The 16,565-nt window shown below is 36.2% G+C and overlaps 1 protein-coding gene across 5 annotated transcripts in view; it reads right to left on the bottom strand.

Moving 5' to 3' along the window:
• PALLD (palladin, cytoskeletal associated protein) overlaps positions 1–16,565 on the bottom strand; it is a 194,047-nt gene that overhangs the window by 106,337 nt on the left and 71,145 nt on the right. For all 5 annotated transcript variants that reach the window (XM_065694152.1, XM_065694158.1, XM_065694187.1 and 2 more), the window contains 7 exons: positions 14,902–14,968; positions 14,246–14,351; positions 13,233–13,307; positions 11,500–11,641; positions 10,132–10,155; positions 1,437–1,556; positions 308–650 (listed from right to left, as the gene is read on the bottom strand). In XM_065694152.1, coding sequence (XP_065550224.1) covers positions 308–650; positions 1,437–1,556; positions 10,132–10,155; positions 11,500–11,641; positions 13,233–13,307; positions 14,246–14,351; positions 14,902–14,968 — 877 coding nt within the window. The remainder of the gene's footprint in view (positions 1–307; positions 651–1,436; positions 1,557–10,131; positions 10,156–11,499; positions 11,642–13,232; positions 13,308–14,245; positions 14,352–14,901; positions 14,969–16,565) is intronic.

Here is a 16,565-nt window from a genome sequence, read left to right as displayed (position 1 = left end):
ACAGAATGTGTTATACATAATGCACTTCCATTTGGCAGAATCATAGAACAGTTACAGTTGGAAAGGACCTTAAAACCACCTAGATTCAACCCCCCTGCCATGGCAGTATGAGAAAGAACACAATTCTCTGCTGCATTCGGCTCTTTGGGACATAAAGCACAGAAGTAAGAAGCCTGTCCAAGGGACAGACATGGTCATTGTCCATTGTCTAACACTGAATTGGCTCCAGGGAAAAATTTGCTTTTGACAAATATCAAGTTTATAAGAAACAAAAAACCCAACAAGAAAACAATAAAAAAATACTCACAGCTTTGGTTTAGCAAGCACAGGTGGTGGCTCCTTTGTGGGTGAAAGCAAGACAGCTGGAGGTGGGATGGATTTATCACCATTTGGCTTGCTGTTAATCATTCCATTTACTCCATGAATGGGGTGGACACCATTTGTTTTTTCCTCAGATGAATTGAGCTGCAGTTGATGAGCCTTCCCACCAGGTCTCAACTCGGTATTGTTCGCTTGATGAGTCTCTGTATGTTTCTTAGGAGGAACCTCAAAAGAGCTAATTTCAACTGGAGGAAGTGGTGGGAAATGATGGAAATCATCACTGTTGGATTCTCTTGCCAGCGATTCATGAGTAGAGTTTTCTGAGTTGGCTAAAAGAAATCAAAAAGAATGTGTCTCCAACAAGTCATAGACAAGGTACATGGTACATACATGCTACATTTTCAGTTTGTTAAAGGTGGAATCTCTTTGGCTGTCATTTTTCTAGACCTCCCATTGCTAATTTATGCTGAATTAAATACATGACTGGCTATTCACTTTCTGACTTTGCCCCATGCAAAATGCATAATAAGGATCCTTATGGATACCTCCAAATCTATTTCTGGAATCCAGCCACTAAGTGAGACTGGCAAGTACTGACAACAGCAGCTGAAACAGCATTTCCTGTTCCTGGAGTTTCAGCATCATTTAAGAACAAATAATTTAAAAATGCTGAAGGATGTATGTATATATGGCATGTTTGCAATGGCAGCTGGGTGAGTGCATTCCACTGCAACATGTATGTAAACATGTTACAAAACTAAACATATCATGCCACATTTTTTTATTTTACAAAAGGCATATGCCACCTTTGGTAGCATAACTTCACCTGCTTTCATTCTGCCTCTGCTAACATCTAGCTTCAGAACCTTACTGCTTAAAAATATTTCAGGCTTGTGGAAGGCACTTTAAAATAGTATTTTACATGAATAAAGATATTAAACTAGGAAATGGGCCAATCAAAACATTCAGTTTGCTTTATATGACTGCTCCGAGGCCCATAAAACCCCTGTCTTATAGCAGCCCTTTTCTACGCGGGAAGGAGACTGATAACTTCTCCGGTAAATTAATTATCTAAGATCTATGAATAACAATTCTTCTTTCCGTTCATCACATACCTGAGCAGACAGTTAGTTGTGCATTGCTTGTTACTGAACCATGTTCATTTGTTGCTGTGCATGTGAAAAGTCCTGAATCTTCAGGAAAAGTTTCTGCAATTACAAGGGTACATATCTCTTCTGGAAATAAACAGAAAAATAAACTGCATCGTAAACTACTTAAAGCACCATATAATGTTTTTGCATTTATGTTAGAGGACACCAGAAAATGCTCCTTATACAAAGAAATGCTGGGAGGACTGCAGAAGAGCTTCCAACATACATGGCTTTAATGAAAATCATTTTATATACAAAATAAGTGAATTCACTAAGCTGTTTTCAAAGTGGCCTGTCTTAAACAGTGATTCTGCAGGCACAAGTCTGTGCAGTCATTTTACACACCCAGTATCCTCATTTTTATGGAGGATAGTACAAATTCATACAAATCTATGTATTGGTTTTCATACACAATACTTGCAAGCTCTTTCTGGCCCTCTAAAACCACCAATAAGAATGTCATACTATTCCTTCTTTCCTGGAAGTTTTCTGTACTTAATGCAACATTTCAGATCAAACTCCATTCTCAGTAAAACCAGAAAGCACTTTGTTATCACTTTCAGTTAGCTTTCCTGTGTAAACTAGCCAGAAATACAAACTATGGATGCATAAATACTCTTTTGCAGAGTTTGGTAAGAGAATTTCTGTCTCTGCACAGCAGTGAGAAAGGATAATTTCAAAATATGGGACAAATCAGCATCCCTAGACACTGTTCAGAAGGCTGTGATAGATGTATTCCATGGCTATTTGAAATCTATTCATTCCACTTTGATATGTCACAGTATATGATTTGATTATACCAGGACCTCAGTCAGAAAACTTACATGAAGGCCAGACTGTACATATTTCAGGTTGTGTCTCTCAGTAATGTTTTCTAAATCAATCCCATCCATTCATAATGCACGTACTTAATTATCCAGGCATTTATTTTTCAGATTCCTCTAAGTCCGTTCATTTTATCTCTACTTGTAATGGTATTTAATATATATATATAAAAAATAAAATCACAGTATAGCCTTTCTAAATAATCCCAGTATTTATACAACACACCTAGATATTTTTAGGCCTGGACTATGCTGCATTGTGGGTTTCCTTAATTAATTAGGAGTCTCTTTCGCTTATGCTCATTTTCTAGTCTCAAACCCAATGCAGAGACGTTTTATAGAATTCAGTTTCATTAAACAAAAATGGACATTTACATGGAATCCTACATATCACACAATCAATGGAATATAGCTAATAAAAACAGAAAAGTGAGGGGAAAAAAACTTCAGACTCCAATACATCTTGCATGAAAATTATTCTGTAGTAGAGGTTCAATAAGGCAAGCTTCACATCTTTTAGTTCAAAGAAGGAAAACACTCTCTAATTTTTCTGGGTTTTTTGTTTTGTTGCTTTGTTTTTTTGTTTATTTTTTTTCCTTCCCTAATTTCCACTGTGGAATGGCAGACCACTGTCTCCTTTAACAAAAAAGTTGAGGAATTTTCCCGATTATAAATGAAAATGTATCCAAAAACTCCCTGTACTGGAAACGGTCTAAAAATGAATGACTAATATTTGGCACACAGCTGTTTTTCAGACAGCAGAACGTGGTTGTTTTTTTTTTTTTGGCAACACAAACCAGTTATTCTGTGTAGCTGCAAGAGGCATCTATGGTAATACTGTAGCACGTTGGATGTTATCTGACCCAGATGAAGATTAATGACTCATGAAAGGTCTTATCAGGAAAGTAATGGGTAACACAAGCTACTTTTTGAACTACTGAGATCAGCTTTTTTTAGAGTCTTGGTGTGTCGTAAGCAGTTGAAGCTCTATTGTAAACCACACGTGCCTACTCCTGGACTGAACTGACTCTGGGGATGCAATCTGATACATGCAGCATACCAGTTTCCTGTTCATTTAACAGCAGAATTCTGAAAGCTGGGTATTTCAGGTCTGCAAAAGAAAATCACTCCCACCATGCTGAAATCTCCTGTTTGAATGAGGGCAAAGGTACTACAAAATGTAACAACCAGCAGAAGTCCTGTTTTCCAAACAGCAGAGCTCATTAACACATAACGTTTCTTCATTTTTTAAAGCATGCAAAAAGATCACACAAGAAGGGCTGATCTTCACTCTTCAGTGACACAAGAGTTCTAATGGACACTCTGCCCTGATGTGGTTTGTTTATGGAAGCAGCATATTTGTAAATTATACACGGTAAATTACAGTAATCCTTGTAACAGAAATTGAAAGTAAATTAGTGATGAGACTAATTAGAGTTTAAAATTCAGTCTTCTCAGCCAGATGAGCAAACTACTGCACATTTGTGATTAATCAGGAGCAAATTGGCTGAACTGAAAACAGAAAAAACACCCCTAAGAACTAATCAAAAGGCAGCTTCAGCAAAAAGCATGTGCAAACAACACATTCCCATTGTCCTTATGAATTTTTCTTCCCCCAAACCAAGAAATCACTAACCTCCAGGTGCTTGCTAAAAGGCTTACTACAATGAAAAACATGGAAATAAAGTACTAAATTGACAAAAGAAGCATTCTTTAAAGATTGCCATAACACATTCTGGATGCATAGTGCTCTGAGTATTTTTCTAGCTTTACAGTCTGACTTTTGTAATTATTTTTCTTTCTGTTCCTGTGCAAAGTAGAATCGAATGATGTGAAGTAAATAATGTCTGTTCTACTTCCCGGCAATCACCAGCTGACAAATAATTTCATCACAAAAATGCGTTCCAGAAAGCAGCTCTGAAATGCTGTTCTCAGGGCCTTAAAACGTATTTAACACTTGACTAAAGGAATACAAAAGCATTCTGTTCACTGAAACATGTAAAATGCTTAGGCATGCAATTACTTGACTATTTTGTCAGTTATCTAGAAAGAAAGATTACATTTTATGCAGTAATCCTTTCCCTTTATGGTTCATGAGTCCATTAAGAAGAATTATCTTTGGTAAGACAGAAAACTGTTGCATTTTAGCAAATTCCATCACTGGTGATTTGCTTATTTCATAATGTTTCTATGTATTAAAGTTGTTGAGTACTTGTTACATTTGCCCTTTCATCACCAAATGTGATCATTAGCTTCCTCCACTGTAATGCACATATAGTCCTGGGAAGTAAGTATGGTCTTTAATTAATTGTTGTTCATTAGGATGCAAAGACCAGAGCTATTTCTATAGCTGCAGGTTCAAAGCCATAAGTTTTCTGCTATGCAAAGACAGGCATTAGTCAGAATGGTGGTTTCGTGGTAAAAATCTAACCAAACACAACCCTGCCATCTCGTAGACAACTTGTTTCTTGTTCTTCTCTTGTTCCCCTAGCCATCAGATGTTTAACTACAGCTTAATGGCAAAGCAAGTTACCATCAGGAAACTTCCCATTTAGGTATCTGTGCATCTTTTATGTACATGAGAATGAGGAAGTGTGAAAATAGAGCAGAACTGAACATGCAAAGGAGCATAACAGATGGCATTGCAGACCTGTAGATACCTTAACTTGCAATAACACACTGAAAAAATATTCAATTTACCTGTTTCTGATGATCATTATGGTATACAATTTTACTCAGACAGGCATCTCTGCCTTATTTAATAGGCTTTATGCCACTCAAGAAACGAAGAGACAGGTTTTAAAAAAATACACAGAACTGCCTGTGCTTTAAGATACCTCAAACAGCACTTATAAAACACTTAGAAGAAGACTGAACAACAGCAAATTTGATTCTGGGCAATATAATGCAGTTTTAGGATGGAGAACCCAGGTTACAGCAAATGCAATCAATACCCAAGATGGCTGCCAACTAGTTAGTTCAGGTACAGTGAATATAGTGAATATAATTCACTATACAGTGTATAGTGAATACATGATGATACAGTATGATACAGTAATGACAGTATGGACTTTAGTCCCTAAAGCAGCATTCAGGTTTGAGGAGAAATCAAGGTATTTATCAGCATCAAGGAAAAGTTTATGCTAAAGCTTACACTAAGGCAGTTATGATAATGCAGTTGCCTGAGCCAGGTAGTCTGAAGTTAAGTCAGGTGTACAGATCAAAGCTGAAATCAATGTATTCAGCAGTGTAACTGTGATGACTAATGTATCCCCATAAGCTTTGAATATTTACACCTGAAGATGAATAGCAGCATTTTCTAAAAAAACAAATAGTGCAAAATCAGAGATTTACTTTGAATTTGGAAGCATCAACAAGGAAGGAAAGTCGTGGTAGTCAGACTTAAGAAGGGTTCACTGACAGGACAAGAATTCTGTAGCTCAGAAACGTAAAGTACAACTGAAAATATAACTGAGAAGAAATAGCACATAGGTTGATCAGACCACCTTTAATGAAAGATGATTTTCGCTTATTTTCAGTTTTTCTCTCCATTTGGCATCTTGAGCTATAGCTCATTGGAGATAGCTGTCTTCAAGTCTTTCTTTGCTGCTCAGCAGTGAAAGAGCTAGACTCTTAGTCATAATTCTTTTGTTTTCACTAAAAAATGCAAGGAACCAACATGCATGCTGACCTACTGAAGTTTCTGTGTTTTGAATCTCACCAGCTATCAAAAAGCTGATTTTCTTTGTGTGAGAGGGCAGTAACGACTTCTGTAACATCTGCCATATATTTTCTGTTTCCAGTATGCAGAAAAATGGGGAGATTTCTAAGAGACTTACACAGCACTTCCTTATGCTTACTGGAACACAGCAGCCAGACAGGGAACAAGAAAGCACAATCCAAGAGAAGTGATGACTATCTTTTGAAATGTTTCTGGTGAACACACACAGTATTGTGCTTAGGAAAATAAAGCATGTATATGTGGCAATTCCCTGGCAATTTAAGAAAAATTACTTCATATAGTTTTCTTCTTACATGCCATTAGACAATTGTTTTAATGTAATTCAATACAGTTTGTGGCTGCCTCCAGACAGCTGAGTAATGGTCAAAATACCAACAGCTGGCAAATGACTCAATGGGATTTTTCATTCTCAGGCAGCCTGTTCTTTGAAGGATTCAGTCAGTATAAAGTCAAAACTTCCAAGAAAGAAGTAGAGAGCAGGTAATTTGACAAACTGTGATGTTGGCTTTGTGTAATCTGACTAGCTATTAATTCACAAAGCAGTCTAGAGAGATTTGTGATGCAAACTGATTTCTGTCTAGACAGAAAAAGGAGTGCAGAACACATTAGGGTAGATAGAATGTACCCAAAAAAAGTATCCAAAAAACCTCCTTAATTTCTTACTTGTGTGAGTTCATGGAACATTTTTCTCTTACATAATATTGACCTAGCAAAAAGCAACTGATGCTTTTGAGCACTAGAAATTGTTTATTGACAGTTGGACTTTGGTTGACAACCAGCAATTAAAGTCAACACAACTTGTTGCAATTTATGTAAAATTCCATGGAAGCTGTACATTTGGAAAAATCTTTAGAAATCATGTCCATTTTTCAAAATTCTAAATACTTATCTAGCATAGGCATGCTGGTTTTCCTATCAGTCTTGCACACATATTCGCCATCTGCATTGAATACCAGCTGTGTGTTTGCTTATGGACACAACTTCCTGTGCAGGTAGTGTTTTGTCTGGCTTCTTAAGAGTCTGAACTGCATCACAAACCAGTGCTGTACCTACTGTATTTCTGGTACCCACTCAACTTCCTGTTGTAGAAGAATTAAGAGCCTTCATGACATCCTAAAAAACAGTATTACTACTAATATATGAAACACTGCTCATCATTTATGTCAAAAAGAAATATTTACATTTTGCCCAAGCTTTATTTACATTCTCTTTGCAAGCATGGAGTCAATTCCTACACAAATAAGCCAATAACTATACAGTCATTAATTTTAGTGGAGAGTAAGACAACGTTTATATTTATTAATATTTTATTAATATATTTATTAATATTTAATAGGGTTTAGTAGGAACTGATACTGCACAAATCTTATAGGGATTCTATTTAGCTCAATGAATGAAGGGAGAACAAAATACCAAACTGAAACTCTTTCATAGGTTTTGAGTAGCAGAAGGGTTCTCATAAATATAGTACAATGGAATTACAAGCATGAAAAAAAACCCCAAAACAACAGACTGCTGCGAGGCATTTACTACTGCAGCAATACAGATACCAAAACAGTATTTTGAGATGCCTTCCTGCTCTTGCCTTGCCCACCTACCTTGAGAGTGGTATAAGATACCTTTATAGTAAGTAACTTTTATGTACCTGAGCAAACTCATGAAATACACCTTTCATGTAAGGAACCACTTTCTAGCACTCTTTAGAAGGCTTGAGGTATCCTCTCCCAGGGTATGCTAGCTAAGCAGACATGGGAAGCATGTACCATCAACATGGTGGTACAGGTATGTTCCAAGGCTGGAAAGGAGATTATTTTTTTGGACTCAGAATCCCACCTTATATTTCCTCTTTCATTTAATAGTTATGAAAGGAAATTGCTAGGTTTGTGAGCTATCATAAATATTCTTACTTATTCCACAGTAATATCTGTCAAGCCATACAAACCTTGCAGCTAGCAGTTCTAAACATTACTTATTTGCCCATAAAAAAAGACTTCTAGCAAGAGGCATAATATACGATTTCTTTTGTATTTAATTATTCACAGAATGGAATTTGAACCTTTTGTCTCAAACAAACAAGCACTTCTCCTTTCTACTAGGTAACAGTGCATTCCTGCTCTGAAATATTTTGTTGACGTAGCATAATACACACTATGTTGCCTAAAGAGGGTGAAGGGGTAAAAAAAGATTACAAAAGGAAGCAAACATTATTCATGATTGTGAGTTTTGACAGAACAGTTTTAAATCAGCTGTTAAAACCAAAACCCTCAGATATGCTAGTAAATCTGGACTTTGTAGAAACTTTGTGTAGTTTCAGTCCCTTCAGATCCTTTCTAACATGTTAAAGGAGACAGTGAATGCAGTTCAAGTCATTTTGTAGAAAAGAAGCTCCTAGTAATAGTGACCTAGATATACCAGGTACTATTCTCATAGCACTGGTAGATTAAATCTAGAAAAGATGATAGTACTTGGTCAAGAAATAAGTTTCTCTGCGAAGGGGGGGAAAGGTCAACCCATTGATCTAATTTTTTCCCCCTTTTTTTTAAGATCTCAAGAAAACAGCTGAGAGACTTGCTTTGTAATATATATTACAGGAGAATGTTCCAAGAAAGATAAAGAATTTAACATATTTCAACACAAATCTATTCTCCTTTATTTCTTTTCATATCAAAAGTATTGAAATGATATTGAAAATCTCCTTGAACTGTTCTGTACTGTAACTTACAATTTTTAAACCTTACAGTTTGAGTTATGATTGCAAACTACCAATAGCCTACTGTTAGATCTTGGAAATGTTTTAATTCCTCATTATATTAATTTGGTTTTCTAGCACTCTTCAATTCTTCACATAGCTCACATTTGAAGCCTCCATTAATCAAATCATTCAGTTACATGTACTGGGCATCAGCTGTTACTAGAGGTGATGATGCTGCACACAATTAAATATTAACTGTCAGGATAGAGCATGTATGTGTGTGTGCATGCACACACGTGTGTATGTATATGCATATATGTATGATGGTCATGAAGTAAAATAGGTATATGTGTGTAGGTATATTTGTGAAGCAGTAAGAAAATCAAGTAACTAATAAAGAAACCAGGAGCTTTTTCCCTCTGCACCTCCTCTCCTTTCCACAAAAGCTAAGAGAAAGCTGCATTTCTCAGGATTAATCTTTCACTGCTGTTTTCTAGTCCATATCTTCATAGCCAAACTGCTTTTTGACAAACATCACTTAGCTGCTATGTCTGTTCTCCCTGCAGCCAAAGACTGCTAATACAACCCCCCAAATTTCATAACATCCCCCCATTCCTAAGGTCCTTCAGTTCAGAGACACTCTTTGGGAATACCCAGGTCTTAAAAAACTTTTCAGTTTTATTTTTTTACTCCATAATTAAAACTCTTTCCAAATTCAAGCAGATTCAAGCAAAAAAAGCCACCCTCTTAATGCAAGGCTCAGACCATATCACTGTCTTTTCTTCTACACGTTGTTTGACTCGAAAGAATTGAAGAACATTCTCAGTCTTTTAGTATCCACTTACTATTGAAGAAACCACCACAGCATACAAAGATGTATAATAGGAAAATGAAGCAGCCAGAGAACAACCTTTAGTTGGAAGAACACTTTTTGCTTTCTGAAACCTAGGACTTTTACCTTGAGAATAGGCTAGAAAAATTCAATGTGCCCTTGTTTTCGAGAATCAGCTTTTACTTGTATTTAAGACGGTTCATATCTGCCAAGCATTTAGTGGTTGGGTGTTATGAAACTCTTGCAAGTACAATTTGGATAATGGAATTTTGAGGGATTTGTACTTTTTCCTCTGTAGTATGCAAATTGCTCATTTTCTGAGAACAAAGTTTCCTTCAAAGTTTAAGCTGTGAGTCTCTCCTTGAGGGTCTAAGTGGAATTTACTGTTTAACTAATAAAGGAATTGATGTAAAGGGCAGTGTAGAGCAAGGAAGGTGTGATAAAGAAACACTGTCTTTATGGGGGTTTCATATTACCAATGCTCAGCAGAAACACTTTTCTATTTATGGCTTCAGTACAAACTCAAAGAGCCAGTGAATCAAGATATTATTTTTTCATATGATTCTTACCAGGTTCAGTTGCAGATCGTGGTTCTGTATATCACATCATAAGGAGGGGAAACAAACATGAAAAATATTAGAGATTCCATTAATGAACAGCAATATACTGAATGAAGACATTATACTGAAATACTGTAGACAAGTACAGAATCTGTGCAGACACATTACAAAATAAGGAAGAGCTAAATTGTCTGTTGGCTGCAGTAGTTCAATTATTTCTTCTAGCCATTACAATCACTGAAATGTGACGAAGAGAGGACTCTATCCAAAACTCAATCCTGACAGACTATGTCACGATCTTTCCCCACCCTGTATGAAAAATAGCTGCTTCAGATTATTGCCTGTGCTGGTTTTGGCTGAGTGTGGCTGTGCTGGATGTGCTAGAACTTCAATACGAACTGGAGTCAAAGGCAGCCAAGTGGTATGCCACAACTGATACAGCTAATGTGTTTTACTCAATCCCTTTGGCAGCAGAGCACAGGCCACAGTTTGCTTTCACTTGGAGGGGCATCCAGTACACCTGGAATCAACTGCCCCAGGGCTGGAAACATAGCAGGAACCAGCCAAAACCAGCACATCAGGCTAGGAGCAAGAGAATGAGGTCATTGCAATGATAAAGCTCATGGTTTGGTCCAAAAGGACCAGGGGTGGAGATTGTAATGGATATACCTTTAAAATGTTGTAACCCCTGATTTGAGTTGCATGCTATAGCAATTACTATAGCAGGAACCACCTGAGACAATGGAGGACAAGCCTTACAAGCAACACTGCACGTACAGCAGTGACCCAACCTGAGCTGGCTTTGTTGCAAGTAACTCTATGCAACACACCAGCTCTCCTGTCTTGAGTGACCATCATAACAGATGGAGCCCAAAATCATGAAGCAAACGAAGTCAACAGACATTTTGTGTGCATTTGTGGACATTTTACAGACATTTCACAGGGGTGGTCCACAGACTAGGGGAATGATATCTGTGTCTTATGTCAAAGGACAGGAAGAGGGTAGTGATTACTGAGGATGTATTAAATAGCGTGGGACCTGAGCATGATGTAAATGCTGTGGAATAAGGGATGCAGAATGTGCTGAGCTTAGCTAGGATAGAGTTATTTTTCTTCATAGTAGCATGTACGGGCTGTTTTGGATTTTCACTGGACCCAGTGTTGATAATTCAGGGATGTTTTACTTGTCACTGAGCATTGCTTACAAAGAATCAGGGCCTTCTCTGCCTTTTACCTATTAAACTGTCTTTATCTCAGCCCACAAGTTTTCTCACTTTTACCCTTGTGATTCTCTCTCCCATCCCACTGGGGGTGAGTGAGCGAGTGGCTGCATGGAGTTTAGTTGCCAGCTGGGGTTAAACTACAATACTGCTTTACTTTTTTGGAGAATTCTGAAGTCCGGAGAATCTTGAACTTCAATGCCTTGTCGAAACCACTTAACATGAATAGGAGGGAGTCCTCTGACCCTGCATTCCAGTACCACGACTTGTCCCTCAGATGCTGTGGAGTTTTGTAGCTCCTGAAATATATCAATCACAATTCAAATGAATCAGGAGCATTTTATATTCTAAAAAATAGTCTTTTCTTCCCTTTGTAATATTTCAACTTTATTTTATTGCATCATTTTATTTTCACATATTTTCGCAATAGGCATTTTCTGTAAGCTGTATTTCATTCTGACTAAATTTAATATATGAGATATATAGTTTAAAATGACTGAATAGATTATTTTCAAATACATTCTTAACATGACCAAAGATGGAAAAGCTGTAGGACTATTTAATTCCTGAGATCATAATAAGCCGATAGTTGCAGTCTGACCTTTCATTTTTCACCCTTCTTCCACAACATGAAATTAAAATTCTGCAACTAACTACACATTGATTGACTCGGTCCTGAGAGAGTAGCTGTGCTGCTTTCAGGTCAACCTCTAGAATGTGGAGTTGCTTTTCCTGTGAGCCATTTATAACCAACCAAGCAAAATTAGATGACACACATGCTGTTAGGACATATTAGCTTGCGTATGGATGGCTTCTGAGACAGTATTATGGATGTAATAAATTTTTATGTATATCTGAAAGATTTCAGGAAGAATCTAAATCTTTTATGAAGAACTACAATGAGAGAGCAGAAACAGTATTTTAAGTAACAGAATTGAGAGTAGACAGACACTATTTTTGCCTTTGTTAACTAACTTAAGATTACAAATCAAATTATAATAAATCAAATATTCTGTATATATATATATATATGGCTCATTCCCTTTCCAGGTTATTAATAATGTTTTAGGCTACAATGCAGCAAAGCATTTGAAGCTAGGTCTAAGCTCCGAGTTATCCCTAGTTAGTCTGTACAGACCTGTAGTTAATCAAATACATAAGAATTTTGTTCCATGGAAACCTAAAAATCTTTGGGTTGTTCCCTGAAGTTTGGATAAATTTACATCGGCAAGCTGGATTAAGTATATTTTGTTGTTGTTCATATCTGGTTCATTTCTTGTGTAATTAAAATTTTGGTTTGGTATGTCCCAACTGGTTTAAGCCAGTTAATACTGGATTTCAGAGACAAGAGATGCAAGGATTGGGAAGGAACAGTAGAGTTTTGATTGCTTTGGTAGTTACTGAATGAGGGAAGGATTTCTCCTATTTCTCCTCTTTCTAGAAAATTACCTTCCTCCCTGCCTTGCAGTAACCACATTCTCTAATCCCTTGCATCTCCACTATTCATTCTCCTGTGACATCTGCAGTATCAGTGCAGAATTCTGAGGGACAGAATCAGACCTTTATGATTTTTGCCATGAGAAAGGGATTATGATGCAGCCAAGCTAGACAGTGGAGACTTGTGGAGAACAAGGCTTACTCTTCTGTCTAGGCAAAACTACTTGCTATTCCATATAAGCTTTCAGTCAACTATTTTTCTGAAGTTATAAGCAGAAATACCTTCTCTGCTTCATTTTGACTTCAACAAGTTGTGATTAAATAGTAGTTACTGCTATGGAAATGATGTTTTGAGGAACGATGAAAATAATATTTTCAATTAAAGTTGTATTTTAGAGATTTCCTACTGGACTACAGGAGTATGATATCAAAATAATTACGGATAAAACATACCTTTGTAAAAATGGGTGCAGAATAGATAGGCTTGGATCCATCCAGACGGTGAAGGCCTGAAATAGGGCTTTGAACCTGCAAAGCAATGCAACAATGCTGTAAAATTTAAAGAATAATGGTTTCAGTAATAGGGCCTGCATATATCTATGCAATAATGCAAGCACTCAAATGTACAGTCTTATTACAGTGTTCTCATTCTAGTTCTTGAGTGACATCACTATTTCACATCTGTTTTATTTCTGAAGTCAATACACAAGCTCTAAAGGCTTCTATACTTCCCATGAGAACTTTGTATCCAACTGTCTTTGCCTGGAAGTATTTTGAGAGTTTGACTCTTGTTATCTTCAAGTAAGCCCTTTGCACTGAAGCCTTTTTGCCTCTCCTGTTATTACATCCCTTGACTGCTGTAATAATAAAAAAATCCAGGTACCTAAAAGCTTATCAAGTTTAGCCAAAATAAGGGAAAATAATTTACCCTGTACCATCTAACAGAGATTTTTATTTCATTTGCATTTTGATTTATATGCAAACTCTAAGTCATCCACAGTGGCATTAAAACTTATTATACACTAATGAACAGTGATTTCCTACATTTAACATCTAGATAGTAAAATCTAATTTTCTCTAAAAGGCCCAGAGAAATTATAGCAGTATTTTATTTAAGAACAAAATTTAAAACATTTGCTAAAACATATTGTAGGCATTCATTTGTACTATATTCTTTTGGACTTGGAGTAAGTCACTAGTAATTGATATACTCTGTAATTTTCATCGCCATCAGATCTGTCAGCTGCTCACATGCTGTGTTGATACACACTGTGTAAAATCCATATGTATATTTTTATGCCCCATTTACTGGACATATACTTAAAGATCTGCATTCTTAATATAGTAACATAAGTTTACAGTTCAATAATAAAATTCCTCAAAATGACAGAATTTTCAGGACTTACAAATGTTGACATAAACTTTAAAATACTTCCACTAATTTAAAAATTAGTGTCTAAAAATACCTGCTGACTGGGCACAGAGATAGGCTGAATTACAGCTGTGGTGACTCCAGACTTTGGTGAAGAAGATCCTATTGTCAAGGAAACGGAAGTGGTTTTCTTTTGGGCCCTGAAAAAAAGAAAACCAGTAGCACTTTATAATATCTGAAATCAGAATATGATAGTTTGTAACCTGTAAGCTACCTTGTATTTTCTACATCTTGAGATATACATTATCAGCTGAAAAGATCAACATTGGAAGCTTAAGTAGAACATAATCTCTGACTAATCTACACTTTCACATACAATAAGAAGTACTGATTTAAGATAGAAACTAAAATGCATTTTGCTTCTTTAATTGCACGCCTCTGCATGACTGTTTTGGAGGCACATGGCTGAGTGATTACAAATGAAGATTTGGTTAACTTACTCATGAATATGAAAAGCTGATGTCAGCAAAAGAGTTGTCAGGGTAGTACCAGACTTCTCTGACAGACCAAGCACATGAATACAATCTACAGTTACAGTGCTACACATTCATGTCACACAAGAGAAGAGGAAAAGACAAGATATGCACAAATATACCCCAGATGCTTATTTAGACCTAAAACAACCACAGATTTTCCAGTGCCTCTTACCAAGAACATTAGAACAGCATTGGTTCTACTTTGCACACTTACTGTGGCATAGCTCCAGATTTTGATTTGAAAATTAAACTTTCACTTTCTGAATCAGTGGAACTGGCGCCTGGAAAAGAAAGTATTTTCAGTAATCTCATATTCTTCTACTGATTTATTTAATGCTTAAATTCCAAAGAAAAAAACACGCTACTTTTGCATTTCCCTTTAAGAGCTGAGAATGCTCTGTAACAAACTACTGCACTTTTTCATATATGATAGAGATTGAAACTATGTACATTAGACAGTTACAGAAATCATAACCAACTCCTTTTCCTTGGCTTTTAGCTGTCTTCCTTCATCTTGAAGGAAATATGGCCAAAAAAAATCTTGCTACTACTACTCTAGTGGAAATGTATAATTTTATTTACTTCAATGTTACGACCTGAAGCTTAAGCAAACATATGGCTTATACACAGATAACAAATCTTCAATCTTAAGTAAGAGCAACTCAGTTGCTCAGACATTTTCAGACTAAACTTGCTTCCCATGATCTCCACAGTTCAGACTATTTATATTAACCTATACATAATATTTATGTACTGGTATTTCTTGCCAGGAAAGGCTTGATATAATGTATGTGTTTGGCAGTACCCTGTACTCACTTAAAGAAAAAAATATGAAAGCATTTATTCCCCTTGTCTTAATTTTTCCAAAGAACAGGTACTTCACACAACATTTATTCTAAACATTAATGCAGGACACATTATTCCTCAAAGGATTTGTATGTACATATGGATAGCTGTATTGTAATAAAAATCATAAGGAATTCATAAGCTATATGAATAGCATAGCACAGACTGATTCCAATGAAACAAAGCTTAGACTGAGGTACCCAAGTACCCTATTTGTTTACAAAGTTCAGACTGCGAAAACCAAAGCAACAAGTAGCACAGAAAAAGTAAGAAGAGAAAAGCAATGTCAAGTCTACAAAGTGGGTCTGCATGAAAGTATTCCTCATGAGCAAAGGATAAAGGTCTTGTGTGGCTGGCTCTGCTGCACAAAAGTATGATGCATCAGTGTCATCAAGACTATTAGTGTGCAAAGTAATGCTTGTGCGACAGTCTGGTTTCCTTAAAGATCATAGGGAAGGAGCCTAACAACCTGGACAGTTCTCTCTTTCAAAGTTACATGTTGTAAAACTTCAAGCCAGGACTTTTACATAGTAAGACTTTGCTGAATCACAAAAAAGGAATTGTTTTATTCACTGCATCTCTCTACCTAGCTGTTTCTAGCAGAAGTGTTGCTTCTGTTATTACAAGTTCACACAGTATTATATATTTGTACTATACCTGAGCATTTCTGAAAGTATGCTTACTTCTGTAAGAAAAGTCTTACTAGAATCTATAAAAGTCAGAAAAGTCTTGGGGATTTTGCTGTTATATCCCAATGTAGGATGACAAAGCTCTGATACTAAAAGAGCGTAATGAAAGAAACCCTATAAATGCACATCTGTCATGATTTAGCTAATGTATAGTGAAAAGTTTATTGCTTTGTTAATCAAAAGCTATTTTGGTATGGTATTATTTAGATTTGTTATAGTTATTTGTTATATTAATTTGGTTTATGCTTTCAATTAAGCATTTAAATTAATTTTTATGAGTTACAAAACTGGTAAAATAATGTTTGAAAATGCATCAACTAAAATAAGTATTCAATTAATATAA

The sequence above is a fragment of the Lathamus discolor genome, chromosome 1 (genome assembly GCF_037157495.1).
Source record: "Lathamus discolor isolate bLatDis1 chromosome 1, bLatDis1.hap1, whole genome shotgun sequence".
Lineage (NCBI taxonomy): Eukaryota > Metazoa > Chordata > Aves > Psittaciformes > Psittacidae > Lathamus > Lathamus discolor.
This window is presented reverse-complemented; position numbering and strand designations above follow the sequence as displayed.